Raw genomic sequence first — 18,868 nt, forward strand, 5'->3', positions numbered from 1 at the left:
AACCTGTGTAAGCAGTACACTAAATAACAGGTTTGTTTAATGACGCTGCATAATCAAGCACATGGAAAGTCAATATTTGCATCAATTAATGCTGTACGTCACAATTGGTGAGCTCTTAAAGAATTAGACTGAACAGCAAAACGATGTCAAGCTTGAGTGTCAAATCTTACCTTAAACTCCAGAAACACTCCTCAAGTTGTATTCGGTGATAAATAATAGGACGTTATTTCAGAAGCCAGCAGAAAAGTTCGGATTTATTTTATTTTTATAAAAAAATCCAAAGTTCTATCGAAAGAATAACTCAATTAAAATAAGATTGAATTAATCTTCCAGCGCTAAAATGTCAAATGGACATCATAAACACAGTAAGAAGCATAAGTCTCTCATCGGCTGCTGCCTGCAGGACTTGTCCCTTTGAAGTGCATCGCAGCCTGTGCATGGATTTATGCTGCGTTCAAGGAATAGGGGGATTTTTGGTGTCAGTTTACTATTCGTCTACTACAAAGTTGATACATGTATTCAAATTGAGTGAAATATATGAAATGAATTATATTAGTGAAATATATTAAGTGAAAGGTGGGTCCTGCATCATAATATAATATTGTGGGCTTGTCTTGATAAGGGGTTGTGTGTCCAAATATAGTCCTTTGAGTGCAATCTTTTTATTCTAGCCTATATTGAAACCTCATGGTGCATGATGAGTCTCTTTAAAGTTGTGTTAAATCAGATTAACATTGATATATTATACACCTCGGCCAAAACAACAGGGGCCTTAACAGGGACTTGCAAACATGTTTTGCCCCAAAGCCCGAAAAGAAGTTCACAGATAGTGCACTTTGTATCCTTAATGTAAATTGGGTACATACACGTAGCCTAGTGTAACATCATGAAGACCAGGAATTAAACACTAGAATAGCAACACAACGTGATACAGTTCGACCAAGGAGTGTAAACAACACCACATATGTATATTCCCATCATAAACTAAACATAAACTAGCTAGGTATTGTATAAGCACGCTGATAGACATGTACACAACACAAACAAATATATTTGCAAACTTACCCCACATGCAGAATATTCTCTTTGTATGCTAGATCCGGTTGATGCAATTGTACCTCAATAAATATCACTGACATCCATGCTACTTCTTTAAATAGAAGTGAACTCAGTAGGTTTATCAACTTTACATTGACCTTAAACATTTTAATTGTGTTCAACCCTTTTTTATATCCAACAGGAAATCAGTCATGCATATGCCTCTGACTCTTGCGTTAACGTGGGTGGGTTTTCACGAAGTTTAGGGCTAAACGTGGGCCTTGCTTCTTCGGAAATAATGAGTTTACATTTTCAAGCTTCTTTGAACGCACCACAAAAAGCAGCATCTGTCACACTTGCACGGTTGCAGCCTAAAATAAAATAAAGTACTCGTGTAAATACCATAAGTAAATACGGATGGAAAACAGCTATTTTCATTCATTTCAACCAAAATAGTGTTTTATATTTGAAATAAATTATAACAGGGCCGAATGAAGTCCCATTATAAATTACGAGCTGTTATACCATACCTATGCTCACCTGTAGGAGGCGCTGAAAACTCGCTCTGCACCCTGATAACGTTTTGCAATTCGCCTTCTTGGTCCCTCACTGCACGCCGTAGTCATTGGGAAAACATGGCATCTCACGCAAGTAAGGCATTTCTGTCCCTAGGTCGAATTAATGTTTCTGGTGTTGGACTCCAGAAATCACTGAGCAGAGCCACATACGCGACCGGTGTGTCTACACGCACTGGAGGAGGAAATAAAGGTGCGTTTTACTGTCGCTGCTGAGAGACATACACACTCATTCGTGCTGCACGCCTAGCTAATGCATGGGTGCTGTTAACTAACCAAGGCCAAGTTATTGTCCCCATGTCCTTTGACAGTACATGTATATTAGCAGTCAGTGTCTTAATTTTAAATTAGACACATCACATCAGCTGTAATCACGGACAACCATATTTGTCATTTGTGCAATTTGATATGTATTGAGGCTTTATACATCCATGTTGGAGTTAGTTCAAGGGGTGTTTGTGTTGGCTCCTGTGTCTAGAATATTGGCAGTAACAAGATGACATCTTATCTTCCAAACATATCTACCCACCCTCAGAACTCATACTTAAAATAAGTAAAAAGTCAGAAGCATGGTCTAGAAACGGGAAGTAAATCTAAAATAACTGTAATACTATTAGGCTGTTTACTAGTGCTTCCTGCAGTTAAATTTTGTTGGATATTAGTTAATCTGCTGATGTACTATTCTTGTTGATTTAAATCTTAATCCCTAATGTGTGTTTGGTCTACCTTCACAAAACAAGCAAAATCAATGTACTTTCATAAAAGGCTGCACATGCTCACCATTTAAAAGCTGCTGGGATCTTGGGAATTTTAGGTATGTTTCTTTGAAAAACTGCGTAATGACATATCTAAATGGTTGGCTATTATTTTTCTGTATATCAAAAAATCTATTTGCAAATTAACATAAACACACTTGTGTGGCTCTTTTATAAACAGTACAGCAAAAGATCATAATGATAAATAAAACAGTTACAATGTACATCATACTATGAAATACACCTTTCACATACACCTTACCTACATGGTATCCTGAAGTAAGTGCAATGTTGAAATACAAGTAATAAAAGATAAAGTAAACACTATACAGTGTTTCCCACAGATATGATATATACTTGGGCGGGTGGGGGTGGCCGTGCGCGAAAAAAAAAAAAGTTTTAACAACATTATTTATTGACTTTCTATTCCGGTATAATCATTTTGCGCAAATATGGCACTGTTTGTCAGAGCACTTCATCCTTCTGGGATTTCATGAAGAACAGCTCCAACGCCTGTGTGTATGGGAATGCCTCTGGTGCTGGTCCATTAACTGCCAGTGTTTCCCACAGATCTGAAATATACTTTGGGGGGTGGTGGTAGCGGAGGGGGTTGAGGTGACGTGCAACAACATTAACCTTTCTGTTGGTCGCTTGTTAGCAGACCCTTCACGCGATGGCAGAGCGAACAGGTACAGGTACAGGCAGGGTCCATAATGATAGCCCTATAGTTTAAATCTACTACCCACACATGAACATATGGAAATGGATTACTATTTTAAAAAATAAATGTATTTATTAATGTATTTAGGAACCTATCCATGTGATTTTTAGTGGGGGTCGACCTCAAATCCTCTAGGGGGGTCCAGAGGCATGCCCCCCCGGTAAGATTTTATTTTTTATTTTGGAGTTAAATGCATCAATCTGGTGCATTTTGAGGGGAAAATAAAGAGACTAGATCTATGGAAACACCTATATTTAACAGAACTGTATACATTTCAATAATCATAAAATCAAGGCCATAACCAATAACATCCCATTTCCAATATGAAAAAAAACACTGAAACTTGTTTATTAATTTAGTTTTGGTTCATTTATAGTTGTGAGTGTGTCTGTGCTCCTGAATCAGCCTCTCCTGTCTCCCTCCTCTCCCCCCTCTCCATCCTCTCCCCCTGCTCCTCTTTGAGGCAGCAGCAAAGACTAGTTTTCTCTCAACAAGTTTTAAAAGTGTATCTTACCTTTTTCACCTAGTTAACTTTTTATTTATTTATTCATGCATATTTTACTAATCACATTACATTTCATTTAGCTGACGCTTTTATCCAAAGCGACTTATAATGACCGATTACAGGGACATTCTCCCTGGAGTAACTAAGGGCTAAGTGCCTTACTCAAGGGCACACTAGTGGTGGTGTTCCTGGCGGGATTTGAACTCACAGCCTTCCGATCTTCAGCCCACCTCACTCTCCATTAGACCAATCACTACCCTCTCAAATGGAAATATGTGTTTACATAAATGGTGACCACACCGTTTGAGACCCACTGAGAACTTAGACTAAGTTAACTATCTAAACACTCAGAGAGTCCTTTACCTCACCTGAGCTGAGGTTATCCCGAGCTTGAATGACACACAGAGACCAATCAAGGGCTTTGATTTATGATCTGTATGACAGTGGCCATGTCGGCAGGCCACATCATGTGGACAGCCAGTCACCCTGTGTGAGGCAGGCCACTTAACAGGCCAGAAGGAGGCGAGATCAGAGCAAGGGAGCGAGGGATCATTGTCTACAAGTTAATCGATCGCAGATGGCGTCGTGGTCACGGACGAATAAAAAAAATATATATAAAAAAAAAAATTTATAAAAAAAAAAAAAAAAAAAACTAAATGGGTCGCGAAATATACTTGGGCGGCCGTTAATATACCTGGGCGGCCCGCCCAAGTATAGTCTATGTGTGGGAAACCCTGCTATAAATACATATAACAGTGTTAGCAGCATGAAATGCATTGATGTTATCAAATGTAGTATGTTCTTTACCTTTACACATCAATGAAGTTTAATTGTGTCTTAACTGGAAATATTTTATATTTCAGGTCGCCCTGATAGAGGCGGTCAACGTCAAGGATTGATCAAAAAAAGGAGGACTGTAAGTCTGCATCTTTAATGTCTCTTTTCCAAGATGAAGGTTCACATATTTGACACAGAGCATTAATCTGCAATAAACGGTCACAGATCTTCTGTTGTAAAGCCTCCCTTTGTCTTGTATCAGTCAGGGGAGCCCAGGACAGATAAGATGGCGGTGGATCAGGACTGGACGTCTGTTTATCCCACAGCCACCCCCTTCAGACCGAGCGCCGTCCCCCTGCCCGTGAGGATGGGCTACCCCATGAAGGGAGGCGTCCCTCCAGAGAAGAAGGGCAACTTGGAACTGATCAAGGTTGGACCTTTTATCTTTTTAAAGACACTTTTATCAAAGCAAAATAAACATGTTTTCATATAGAACATGAGACTCTCTACCACCACTCATCCCAACCACCTATGATAGACATTTCTCCCTTATTTACTAAAGTAGAAACTAATCAAATGACCAAGGAGTGAATTTCTAATGTATGTTCATAAAGTATATCCTTTGGGTAGACAATTAAAGCATTTGCATAATACTTGACTATAGCCACAGGGTTGAAAGATAGTAATAAACACTTTATCCAAGCTGTACCCGCAAGTTAAATGACATTTACTTTTGATGGTTCTCATTTAGTCCATGTGTGTCTCCCATGATCCAGACTTTATCAGTTGGATGACATTTAGTTGGGTTTTTGTCCAAAGGCATTCTAACATCTATTTTGAGATGTAATTTTAAATTATTAAGTACATTTTAATGTTGGGTTTTACATCACTGACAATTGGGAAAGGCATTCTGGTGTGTTTGTGCAGTCCTATGTGGATTTTAATAAGTTATATGAAATATGTCATTGTGTGTATCTATGTTTAGTTGAGAATATTACAGTCGAGACTATTCAAGGATATCAAACCAACTGTGGCGTCCTAATTGCATTCACGATGTAGTTTTATTTTTTAATCTTATCAAATCAAGTAACCATTTAGAATAAGGTCAGACCTCATTAACAACATGTATCCACACGGCACAAGGATACATTTTTGCAGTTTTCAAAATTGGGCACAGAATTAAATTGTAGGGGTATTTTTGCACGAGTTGAATAAGATTAAAATCTGCTACAGGCTCAATCTGTCCACACACACTTGACAGTGGGCTTTTTCTGCTTACCTTGGCATTTACTCCCTGGTATTCATTATGATGAGTTAATTGCAGCCTAGCAGGAGTATTGGAGCACTTTTTGCTTTGACCTGCGGCTCTGTTTCTGTCCCCGGATTACTGAGCTGCTGTGACCAGCTGCTCCATCTGGACTGCAGCCACAGCAGATCCACTACACCCCCCCCCTCCCCTCCCCTCACCCCCTCCACCCTCACCCCACAGCTGGATCACTGCCCCCGGCCTAACGATATTGATTTCATTATCTTGCTCTGCCAAGACGCTTTAAATGTGTTCTTTTTTTCATTAAAACGTATATGTTTCTCGTTTATCTAAACATGCTAGTTGTATGACCTTTACACATTTCAATTTGTAGATGGTCATGAAAGCTGTTTGTCTGAATTTTGCTTTCCACTTTCTAAATGAATATATTATTACTGCAGGACATGTTGTTGTATGAATAGCTGTGAATTTTAAACCTTTCTATGTCATTCTCATTTCTTTCAGATTCCAAATTTTCTGCATTTGACACCGGTGGCCATCAGGAAACATTGTGAAGCTCTGAAATGTAATTTGAATTATTGTTTTATTTTATTGTGATGTGTAGCAGCACATAATATTCACTTTAATACATATATAGGCTGAGTCAGTGTTTTTAATATTCCTTTTCTCTGCTGTCAGCCTTCTGTACAGAGTGGCCCTCTGCCTTAGACACTGACGCCCAATGTGACGAGCACTTCCCCGTCAAAGTGGAGAGCACAGACTACATGTCCGCAGCCCCCTCCCTCAGAAACCCCTCCGCTCGGGTTGTTCATCTCAGAGTGAGTCCCCCTGCTTTTCCAATCCTTTAAAGTTTCTATAAATATGTTCTGACCTCAGCTCTACCTGATGATCTGCAGTTCACAGATGTATAGAAAGTAATGTGCAGAGAAGCCTGACATGAAAAATGAGATTAGAGATTTACAGCGATGCATAATCACCAGCTGACATCATGATTTATCTAGGGAGACGCTCTTTGTCCATTGACCTAAAACCTAAGAAATTATGCCATCAAGTCGGCAGAGATTATAACATAAAAGCATATTCAACATGTGCTCAAGCTGTTGTTAGTTTAACGTCCTTGCGAATGGGTTTGTCAACAAAACATACATCACTTACATATATGTTGGGACATTTTAATATTTCTCTTAATCCCCGCTATCACTAATCCAGCCATGTGCAATCTGCCTCGAGAAACATACATGTAAACACATAACCACCATGAAACTAATACTCAACCTTATGAATATACTAAAGAATGAACAAGAAGTAAACAAATTAAACATAGGCTGGCCAGTTAAAATTCGATATAACACATTTAGCAATGGCATATACATTTAGGGATGGTCCACACAGGTCAACAAAAAGTAGATCCTTGGCGTAATGTAGCTAATATTTTGTATATTATCACATTACCTTCGTGTGTAAGCTTTATGTTTTAAAGTTTAACAGGATCTTAGAATATGGAAGAACGGATCAAAACACTATTTTATGTTTGGTGGCTGGACAGTTTCTCCTCTGGCTTTAGGAGGCCAAATAAAATGTATTCTTTCTATTATGTTTTGGGTTTTATTATCATTTATTTCCCACATTTAAACAATAATAGCGTTCTGCAAAACATCTTTCCCTCCTCTCAGCTCTAAAACATGAAATCAAGCTTGACAACACAGGCTCACAGCAATCAAAACTGCCTGTGACAAATCTGTCATTTTCTAGCTGGATTTTTTCTCCAGCAGTAATCACCAGCCATCTGCTCCACTGACACTCCGCCTTAGATTATATCAGCATGCTAGGAATTATTCAGACATTAATCCAGGTGGATTAGGCAAAACAAATAGATCAGAGGGCAAATCTCACAGTTTCAGCTTCACAAAAACTCATTCAGTTTTTAAACGTAAGCAGTAACATTTTCTTCAGTGGAATTGTTGGAAAGAACATCTTTCAGAATAGACATGTCAACAGTTATCTTTTAGATGCAGTTGTGTTGCTTCATACAAATTATTCTAAATCAAAGCTACGGAAAAAAATGAATCATGGAATAATCTCAGATTTTCCTTCATCCATTGTGAGAGGGACTTAAGGGTTACTTTGAGTGTTAAAGCTGGGATTTCATCTGTAAAAAGTATAGTGTTTTTAATCAACAGTCAAAACTCCATGTAGCTTAAATACAAATAGTCTGGGTTGTGGTTTTATTATGTCTACGGTATAGAGATTCAGACAGGAGGTATAGTACATAATGAAATCACATCTGCCCTAATCGTATTGTCCGTGTATTTCTCTTTACATCACAAAGTGCTCCAACTGTTTCTCTAGTAGTAACCCACTTATCTCGTTGCCATCGCAGGTCAAACTGTCCAGTTTAAATCTGGATGACCATGCCCGCAAGAAAATGCTCAATCTGGTTCGAGACAGATACTGCAAGGACACCGATATCCTCACCATCACAGCTGAGCGGTAAACACCCCTTCTTTAGGGTTTATAATACTAAATAAAGCTGTCAAGAAATGTAATAATTCACTTCCTTTTGTCTTTTCCTCTCTCCCTCCACCAGCTGCCCATTGAGGAAGCAGAATCATGAGTATGCCATGTACCTGCTAACTGTCCTTTACCACGAGTCTTGGGTGAGCAGAAAATATTCTCTTTTTTCTCTACTTTGCTCCGTCCACTTACCCATTTCTGTGTTTACTAAAGATGACATTGTGCAGATACATCCGTCTCTCACTTGAACTGTTAACCTGCTCTCCTTTCAGTGCGTGTGCCCTTTTTAAAGGTTTAGTTTTTGCACACACATACAGTAAGACTGCAATAATCCAGATAAAGAAGTAAATAAGAGGTCAAGTAACAGATATTATACAAGCAACTTCCTTTCTACTTAAGGAGTCACATTTAGAAAAAAAAAGCGTGTCATAAAAAGGGTATCTATCTGAAGCCCTGCACTTGATATATTATGTGGTATTGGTCATTAGCCAAGTTATTACGTTAACTAAACGTGTACATTCCTCTGTCATCTAAACAATAATGCATTTGGATAATAGTTGCATAGTTACCAGGGAGACTACTTGTATGCCTATTGAACTGCACATGGTTAAAGCTTAATTATACACAAAATATTATATACAATTATTGTTGTGATTAAAATGTTTTTTTGTTTCTATCTAGTCATGTTTTTGGATGAACGATGTGTACAGTAAAATGTATAAATAAAGTTGTATTGAACTCAATGGTAAAGCCCTGAATTTCCAGTTTAGTGTTAATGAAATATCACTAAACTGGCATAATGGTCTGGATTAAGAAAAATAGCATGTACAATATATTTTGGGAATAAGACGTTCCTTTACAAAAAGGTTTGCAAAAATATAATATTACAAAGATGACCTTCCTGTAAAGATTTGTTGTATTCCTTTATCTGTATCTCCGGTGACATTTACATATGGTAAGCGACATGGCCAAGTTGCTTTTTACCAGGGAGCCGTTGTCCATCTTGCTCTGCGATCTGAGAGACCCATTAGGGAGGAATCAGCCTTGAATGGGCAGGAGGGACGGCAAACAGCAGCATTGTCCTGCTGACATTTCTCCACAGATTAGGGGGAAAACAAACTCCCCTATCAGGTGTTGACCCTGATACTCTTAATTCACATTAAGCCAACCATGCCACATCAGAGAAGTCTGCACCAGGTCATCCGCTCAGGCACCGTGTGCATGAATTTGCAGCCAGGTGCATAAAAGAAAATGACTCTCTTATTGTGCAACCTTTGCCTTTCGGGACCTATTCCCGTTATGGCTTAGTCACATTTTGAAAAAACAAATTCTCTCAGTTGGGAAAGGTGTCCGAGCCAGGAAGCTGAACACTGTGCGCTGCCCTTTTGGACACACAATGGAAGGCACAGTGCTTGTCCAGCAGGCTGGTGGAAGCTGTGAGCATAGTGTAGCGTTCAGGTTGTAATGCTAGCCCACAAAGAGGCCAATTGTTAGCAGCCACTGAGGTGATTGTATCTCCCACTCAGGGAGACGGACCTGCCCTGCTAATTCTATTTTGTGCTAATCCAGGCCAGCGCTGGGCTGAGTGCTCCGAGCAGCTCCAGTGTGGAGAGGAGTCAGACTCTTGAGGCACTCCACCTGCGTTTCTGAATCCATACCCAACAAGTTTTCCCGAACTGAAAATATAAATGTTATTTGGCAAGTAATCGGTTGTTCTGTCTGTTGACCAAACGACTTGATAATGAATGCAAGTTCAGACATGGTGTCACTGCTGATAACACTCTGTATTATTTAATATAGCATACTGTATGAAAGCCAAAACAGCATTGGGAAGAAGGTTGGAACGCACAACTTAAAACTCAAACTCACAGTACTAAGCTTTCTCTTTGTAAATCAAATGTAGTAAGGTTGTTTTTTTCATGAACTAATAAGAGCGTAAATGTACGTTTTTAGTTGCCATTTAACCAATAGAAGCCACTTGGGGAGACTTTAATTTACGAGACTCTTATTATTGACTTTTGCTCTTTAATCAAGTAATTATCATATCACTGGTTTGATGGAGTAATTGGTGGAATGCTTCATTAGTAAAATAATCCATAGCCTAAGACTAATGCTACTGTTTAGTAGGCCTTCATTTTGTCAAAGCAAGCTCCTGATCTATTCCCGAAAAGCTACTTTTCCTCCCTCATTAAGACGGGATGTTATGTGGATCAGATATGTACAGCGGTAATGATGGTCATTAACCTCAAACACCTGCAGAGCAGCGGGGCTTTAAGCTGCCGCACAATGAGCCGTGTTGTTCTCAAGGGAATGTGATGACAGTTAGACGGGCAGCGGAGGGGGCACTACGTATAGAGAAATACTATCTCTGTGAGAGGAGCATCAAAGAAGTGACCAAGGACCCTCATATTTAACATCTGGTGCCTTACTGTGTTCCAAACTAGACTCAGCCACACACACATACATTTCAAATTTAAGTGAATATAATGTGTCCTATTTTTCACATCCATCAGAAAACCGAGGCCTGGGAGGCTGAGAAGACCGTGGCGGACATGGAGGAATACAGCTGGGAAGAAAGCCCGTCCCAAAAGAACATCTTAAGCATGTTGGTACGCATGAAAGTGGCCGGAGAAGGAGAGGACGAGGAAGTACGAGAGCAGCTGCTGGGAAGAAAAGAGGTGCAGGAGTACAAGAACTCTGTCACGAGGCTGAGGAATGAAGGAGAGAGCGAGAGCACCATTCTGCAGTACAAAGAGGCTGTGAAGAAAGTGCTCAACCTGTAATACAGCTTTATGTACAAATGTATTTACATGAACATGGTGAAAATAAGCAGCAGGGACCACAAAAAACGTGTCATTTTGGATTCCATCTATGTTCAAGTAACACAAACACAAGATTACTGTAGGTATTTACTGCTCCAATATAAGGACATCATCAATGGTCTCAACTAATGTATTCATTTTCCAAAATACTGTCGAATCAGGTCTATGATGTCGTCTTTATTACAAAAAATAAAAGCCTAATGTAAGCGGTTAAGTGTTCTGTCTTTGAAGTTTGTATGCGTGATGATTAAAGCGTTTCTGTAATGAAAGCCCCATTCAGTCGGATGCTATCCCAACTTCCAGCTCTCCTCACTGTCAGGTCGACGAGTGGCACCCCAGTGAAAGGATGCTTTCAGCAGCAGGTTGTTGGAAGGTACTTTAGGAGTTTTGGTCCCTGGTTCGGTACTTCTAGGTCAGAAGCAACCCAACGCACTGAGGATATGTGCTGGACTGAAGGAGGGTTAAACACTGAAGCCCAGCAGGCAAAAAGTAGTCCATCATTGCACATTGTTTACAATCTGAATTGAATTGTAGCTGTCCTTTTTTCTTGGAAGCCCCCCTTAAGTCCCACTTATACAACTTGCCAAAGTTCCTGCGGTGTGGCATCAACATCCTTTTAAACTCATTAAAGTACATCAGAATGTAGGACAGCCCAATGGCTTTCATATCGTCTTTCTTGAGGCAAATTCCTGCGGTCAAATGCATTGGCTCAGTTTCTTCTGTCAAATGTCATCGTGTCCCAAGTGAGTCCAAAATCATAGCAACTATGTATTTGGTAATCTCATCAGGCACTAAATACCTCTGCCTGTTTAGCTCATATATATGGAATTGTAACCTCACTGTATCAGTGGACAGTAACTAGTGTTATCCCTCCGTTTAAAATTAAGTAAAAGCTGTTAACTCAGCACACAATTTTAGAAAAATAGCGGTGCAAATTTACAATTGTCAAATGTCTCTTCATCCTGGATTCCTTCATTAAATACATTGCCATAACAAAGTAGAAATGTCAGTTGTATCTTTGTGTTGTCTTGGCGCTGCTTTCTCTGACCAGCACGTACTTTATCAGACGCATGGAGCCACTCTTCCCTCTCCACGATGTCCGGTACCGTCCCATCCTCTTCCTCTGACCCCTCCAGCTCACCACCAGCAGGATGGAGCAGCAGCAGCTCAGCAGCACCGTGATGAAGACGGCCACTGCAACCATCAGGGTGTGAGCCGCTACATGCCACCCAGACCCCAAACCCTCGAAGGTGTCCTCTCCGCTGACACCATGGTCTTCCTCACCGCCCACAGTGTGGTTCCTCACCGCGCTGCTCTTCGTGTCGTTGGAGGATTGCTTGCTGCTCTCTAAACTGCCCATAAGAGACGTGGAAGTTGGGGGGCTGGTGGCCATCGGAGAGAAGGTGGTTGGGGGTGTGGAGGGCTGTGCATGTGTGGTAGAAAAGGCAGGAGTGGTCTTGGGATTGTAAGGGATGAGTGGGGTTGTTGTGATGGGTGAAAGAGGCGTAGTGAAGCTGGGTGCAAGAGAAGAGGTGGGGGTTGTTTGTGCATTGTTCTCTGAAGCTAGTGGAGTGGAGGACAGGGCAGCGGTAGTTGTGGGAGCTGTAGAAGGCTCACTGGTGCTCTGCTGCGTGGGGGTGCTGGTGGCAGAGGTGATGGTGGGCGCTCTGCTTGCTGTGGTGGGGGGAGCATCTGTGGGTGCTGGAGTCAGAGGCTGTACAGCGGGCGGAGGTGGATGGATGAACTGCCGTTTGTCAGGTGGAAGCAGCTCTGAGGCGTTGCCTCGACTGTAGTGGTGCGGTAACACACGGACATTAGAGGTGAAATATTTCCCAAACACCAACAGGTCAGGATCCGCACCTGGGGAACAAGACACAGATTTGGGTCTCTTATCTTTGTTGTATTTTACATTGTTGATGTCATACTAAACATATATTTTTTACATTAAAAAATCAGCTACTTTTCTTAAATAAACATTTAGAACAAGAAGTCATTCTAGGTATGTGGTGGAAGATGTGGTTCCTTACTATCCTTTAGGCCTACTTAATTGTATATTGGATTACAATGTCATGCCCGGGCGCCGTACATAATGGCAGCCCACTGCTCCTAACACTAGGATGGGTCAAATGCAGAGAAACCGTTTCGTTACATGGTACCTGTACTGTGTAATGACAATAAGTTGAATCTATCTATTTATCTATTTAGTATGTCAGGAGCATTTTATGGTTGCTCATAAAGGCAGTAATAATTCTAACTAGGGTAATTACAGAGCTAACAATTATTTCATGAAATGATCACAATAATCTAAAGTGTTGCTCTCTGAATGTAATGAAGAATTATGTACAATAATAACATCTCAAATACAGATGGGTAAGAGTATGAAGTTGCAGAAAATGTACTTATTTTCCATAATTATTAGGTCTAGCTCTAGCCAATGTATTGCAGCATTTGTATGTCTTGCGGTAAAAATGTATAACTGTCCTAGAGTAGGTGATAGGCTCTGGCTGTAGTCTATTTATAGGGAGACATATTCTGAAAAATATATCAAACCACAATATAGATGACTAAATTACAGGAATGTTCAGTATTCACCTGTTACTTGACTTACCCTTAGTGATATTGTACAGAACAACGTTGCCTCTGTGGCTGAGGATGCAGCTCTCCAGCGTTGGGCAGTGCAGGTGGAAGCAGTTAACGTTTTCTTGAGTTGTATCATAGTGAAATATTGCCAGATTACAGGAAACTGTCAGAGGAAAGGCAATACAATTAGCTTAGATGATCGGTGGAGGCATAGTACAAAAGAACAAAAAGTCACAATATTTAAAAATGTGTGGTTTATGAAGCATTACTCACAGTTTCTCGTGAGGCAACAGGTGCGGCTGCATTTCAGCGCGGTCTCCTCCTGGTAGGACTTGAGAAGCTGCGCACCTCTCCGCTGAGACTCCTCGATGTTGATGAAAATCCCGGGAAAGCGCCGGATCCAACAGTTCTTATAATAAGAGGTTGGCGAGCACCTCGACTCGGTGTGGCACGCCAGACTCAAAACCGTCAGCAAACCCCATGTGACATTCATTGCGCGTAATGTAAATCAGACCATGTTAAATTACAATCGGGACGCAGCAACGACATATCTGTGGAGCTGATTGCTGGGAGATGACAGGCATGAAGTGGAGCCAGAGGTCTGGATCTACCTGAACCAGTCCCTCTGCAGGTGTGTCACTGCTACGCACCTGGTGAAGGAGGGGGGGGGACCAGGTGTCGAGGAACCACGGTATAGATAGCCGATTCGCAAGAAGACTTTATTTTTTACAGAAAAGGCACCCTCTACATTATATATTTTATTTTGAATGAAATCAAAACTTTACTGTGGCAAATAAAACAAATCTGCCAAGCTTTAAACGCTTACATGTCATGGTAATATGGTTGGACACAATAACAGGAACACATTAAATATAGTCGAATATTTTAGCAAATATATATCAGACATGTATTCAATAAATATAACCTATTAAGGTGATCATTTACAGATGAATATATTTTTAAAAAAAATACATTTTAGGGACCTCTTGTCCATTGTATCTTTAACCAATTAGATGGGAAGTATATTTCTGACCTTGAAAACATCAAGTGACAAAAATACTAGGCTGTTTCTAAGGTAAAAAAAAAATGAACCTCCAATCTCTGTAGAGCTCATGTATTTATCTCATTTCTGATGCGTTTTCAAAGCAATGGGTTGCAGTATTGTTAATTTGGAATGCAGGTAATGGTTTCTCTTATTTTGTCGACCTCTCTTTTGAGTCTTACAAAAATCTCCCATATCGCCAGACTTTTGACCTTCTGTAAGAGGGTTGGACATATTGCTTATGGCTGTAAGCATCTCTGACCTCGATGAAAACAGACCTTGTTTTTTCTCAGAGATTTGAGAGGAGATTGCCATAATTAGAGCAACCTACCTGAATTATTTCAATTGGGATTATCAGAATAAGCCTTGCGATCTATGGCATTTTAATTTCTTCACCTATTGGACCGTTTACCTTACCTTTTGTCTCTCCATTGCAGGGACACATTCTCACTTTACACCTGGGAGTTGAAAGCACATGTTCTGAGTTCAGGTTATAGGCTTCAATTTGTATATACTCCTACTGAGACAGGAGACTATTGCATATAAATGATCATACTTAGCTAAATCCCATTGCAGATTCCATATTATTAGTTAACTATTTAAGAGGAAAAATACGTTTCCCTTTCCATCGAGTTAGCAATGACTCCTCAACACCACCAGGGGGCAGTGGTCTCTTCCATTCCAAATATCAATGTACTTTTTCACTAACACAACAAAACCTACAAATGTCCATCGATCGATGACGTCTATCTTTGAAACTTAACTGACTAATAAACTTCACAAAAGAGAAATCATTAAATACTAACACAGATTAATAGTGCTGAAATGCGTAGTTGATGATGGAGATACACATTGAGTATATTGAGATACTTAATTACCCACCATTTTGGTAATAGTCCCCATTTACACATTTGCTTGATAAACTATAATGTTTTTCTTGCTCCAGATTCTCAAATATTTTTCATCAATGTAAAGAGAATAGGTTTTGGACAGGCATTATGGGAAAAAGGTGACCCTCAACAGCGTATTCTAAAACAAACCAGATTTAGTATGTGCATGTGTATAAATATTAAATCATCCAAGTTGAAGACAAAACCCTGAACATAATGTACAGCATATTTTCCCTTACATCAAGTCAACGAAACAGAATGCGAAATAACTCAGCAACAGAGGCACTTCGTAAGAAACACTTGTATATTCATCCGACACTTCAGGGCAAGTTACAGTCGACCTCCGTAATCAGGTTACAGATCTGAATCTGGTTCAAGTTAGCAGTGTTATGTGCCTTTTGTAGTCGGATCATTTTCAATCAAAAACAGTAAGACAATACTACAAACATTTAACATTAAACATCAAACAACGTGAATAGAATAGCTCTTTTTAAAATCATTTTAGCCTCTTTTTTCATAGATCTGACTAGAGGAGATGGATGTGGCACTGTACATAATTACTCAAATAACACAAACGATTGGCACAAAAAACAGTGATATTTTATGGATGTGCAAAGGAGGGATTCTCTCAGTCTACTCGTATTCTTTTTCCCCATTGTAATTTATATTTAGGCCACTAGGTGGCACACTGAGGCAGCAAAACTCCTCTGTAGCAAACATCCCCTGCACATGCATGTATGTCAAATAATCTAAATCAAAAACAAGCACTAGTAAAATGAGATGAAAAACACCACCAATGGAAACTTTCTCATGCAGGTCTTGTTGGCTCCTTTGGTTTAGAGACCACAGTGTATCATGGTCCTCTTCTTTATTTCTTGTCACTTTTCACATTAAGGTCGTTTCAGCTTCCACAATCCTAAATCCATCTCTTCCTCAACAGTAATATAGTTCCCGGGCATGCTGACAAAGCCAGTGTTCCTCTGGGCTTCTGACCGAGTTGTATGGTTTCAGCTTTAAGCTTACGGAGGAAGTATCCAATATGTATTTAGTGTTGCTGCTCACTGAGATGCTACAATGGGTCTAGAGACGGTAAGTCCCAACTGGGTGACTGTCAGTCTTTGACTAGCCTGTAAATATGATGCTGTGCGCCGTGCTCACTGGTGGACACCTCGAACACGTAGGCTATGCACAGGAGGGTTTCCAGTGTGTCCCTGTTAGTCACCACCTGTGGACAAAGAACACACAGAACATCCTGCTCAGTCAAACTGTGGGGACACATATTTATCCAACCTTGGTTAGCGCTCTTTTTACTAGTACAGTTAAATGTAACACATTCTTCAATTTTGTATTAAGTGTGTTCCTATATAGATAAAGGTTCAAAAGGATTGCAAGCATACACAATCCATACATTGTTCACTTAGATAAAAATAAGGCTTTGAATGTACAGAATCAAAACAAGGAATCTAAACATTCAAGCAGCATAGGGTTTCCTTGCTTCTAAAATGCAGATACTTTGATAGCAGTTCAAATGTAATGACCTGATACAGCATCATCCTTCACTGTTTTTATGTTTTTGTAACAACACCATCATCATACTATTACAAATGATTCACCTATAGTATGTGTATGACCATGCTGGGCTTTATCACATTGGAAATGATGACACACAAATAAATAAAAGAAGAACCAAGTACTGGTCATTTTGTAAGGAATGTTCTAAATCTACTGAAACACTACATAATATAACACTATCTAATGATACATAATAAATTATCCCTCTAGTCAAAATGTTATGTTATTCTCATGCAAGACAGTCAATCGTTTTTATCTGCAAAAGGCAAAGAAACAAGAACACAACTTAATCAATTCAGCACGTGTTGCATTGAACACAACACATGATCGATCCGTTGTGCTCAGACTTGCAATGTGAAGTCTGTGAGTACACAATTTGTTGTCTTTACGTGTGTGCATGTCTGAGCCTGTGTGTGCAGCTTCTGTTTAGGAGCTGTTCATGGTTAATATGAGCTAAATCAGCCCATTGAGTAACTTGATGACATGCTGCCATGCAGTCGTCAGCGTGGGCTCAATATGGCCTTTGTATCTTGGTCAGTAGGAATGCAGCCGCCAATGGACGGGACACCAATGTCTTTGAACCCTGGTGTTGAGGACCACTTTGTTACTATGGTGATACAGTCCAGTCCATCCACTTCTCTCCTTGAGACTGCTCTCTGATGAGTACACCAGCGCATTCAGAAAAGTTTGGCATACAGTCAAATAGTAAATATGTTTCAACTCTGCAGGAAACCATGCTGTTCAAAGGGATACCAGTTGCTAAAGGTCTGTCAAGGTAACCCATAGAAGAATATCCAAACACGACCATATTTAGAGAGAAACTATTTTCCAATGTCAAACCCTTTGTGGGAGCCTGCAAAAACACTTTGAAATTGAAAGTAAGTACAGGTATTGAACACATGCGACCCTGTGTGCTTTATGAATTGGCCAACATGAATGAAGAAGGACACTCAGTGTCTCAATGCATGAATGTGTTGCAGACACAATGACTCATGTCTAAATTCCTTTTACGTGAAGAGAAACCGTTTATGCCTCTTTACACAAACTCCAAAGCTACATTTTCTCAGTCGGCAATGCAGTCTGCTATCAATGGATGTTGTTGAAAGGTTGACGTTACTGGTGTATTATATTAAGCTTTCTTAAGCAATAGTTACATTACGGTAAATACTTTCATCTGCTTTCTTAACAAGACTTAGAGGCGATAGAATGTTGATCTTCTAGTTTAAGAAGTTTTATCTCAGCACGGAAGAAAAACAAAAATAATTAACAAAATGCTATTTTATATTATACCAGAAATAAGTAAATCCTCTACACACACATACAGCACATCCCTGATTGCTTTAAGTACCTGCAGGATAGTGAAGTTCTCCAGTACGCTGTTCATCATGTATTTCTCCGGCAGGTGTTTAAGCTTGTGGATGAAGTTGATCATGTATTCACATAACGGGGAACGGTGGATTCGAAACACGTAGCGCCCATTCTCAAAACGTGCATACTCCGTCTAGGGAAAAAAGATACAATGAAAGCATACAGTCCAATATATGAGAACATATAACATGTTTTAAAAGAATTTAACACACATTAAAGGATAAGATGTTGATGATATGTTGGGATACATTTCCCACCGAAACTCAATTGGATACATTGAATGTGAACGTCTATGAGATAAGCTGTAATATGTGTAATATAATATACCTAATGCAGCAGTTGGCATGCCACATATGACACTAAACATATTTCCTATGACAACAGTAATCAAATGATGAAGCCATTAAATATCATTCTGTGGTCTACTGAGGCAGATGGCTCT

At 39.8% G+C, this 18,868-nt stretch overlaps 3 protein-coding genes across 9 annotated transcripts in view; 1 reads left to right on the forward strand and 2 right to left on the reverse strand.

The window, feature by feature from the left end:
• Positions 1–1,658: 1,658 nt before the first annotated feature.
• Positions 1,659–11,188, forward strand: mrps35 (mitochondrial ribosomal protein S35). Its single transcript, XM_034218634.1, has 8 exons — positions 1,659–1,806; positions 4,458–4,510; positions 4,634–4,801; positions 6,143–6,203; positions 6,317–6,456; positions 8,019–8,128; positions 8,226–8,295; positions 10,666–11,188. The coding sequence occupies exons 1-8, from the start codon at positions 1,674–1,676 to the stop codon at positions 10,933–10,935; spliced, it is 1,005 nt and encodes a 334-aa protein (XP_034074525.1). The 5' UTR covers positions 1,659–1,673; the 3' UTR covers positions 10,936–11,188.
• Positions 11,189–11,980: 792 nt separating this feature from the next.
• Positions 11,981–14,047, reverse strand: LOC117547821 (MANSC domain-containing protein 4-like). The gene is made up of 3 exons (XM_034218682.1): positions 13,828–14,047; positions 13,583–13,717; positions 11,981–12,834 (listed from the first exon to the last, which is right to left on the reverse strand). Exons 1-3 carry the CDS (start codon positions 14,045–14,047, stop codon positions 11,981–11,983), a joined length of 1,209 nt encoding a protein of 402 aa, XP_034074573.1.
• Positions 14,048–15,772: 1,725 nt separating this feature from the next.
• LOC117547832 (transcriptional enhancer factor TEF-3-like) overlaps positions 15,773–18,868 on the reverse strand; it is a 34,233-nt gene continuing 31,137 nt past the window's right edge. For all 7 annotated transcript variants that reach the window (XM_034218702.1, XM_034218707.1, XM_034218706.1 and 4 more), the window contains 2 exons: positions 18,407–18,559; positions 15,773–16,711 (listed from right to left, as the gene is read on the reverse strand). In XM_034218702.1, the coding sequence (XP_034074593.1) occupies positions 16,598–16,711; positions 18,407–18,559 (267 nt within the window). In that variant the 3' untranslated portion in view covers positions 15,773–16,597. The remainder of the gene's footprint in view (positions 16,712–18,406; positions 18,560–18,868) is intronic.

The sequence above is a fragment of the Gymnodraco acuticeps genome, unplaced genomic scaffold, assembly GCF_902827175.1.
Source record: "Gymnodraco acuticeps unplaced genomic scaffold, fGymAcu1.1, whole genome shotgun sequence".
Taxonomy (NCBI): domain Eukaryota; kingdom Metazoa; phylum Chordata; class Actinopteri; order Perciformes; family Bathydraconidae; genus Gymnodraco; species Gymnodraco acuticeps.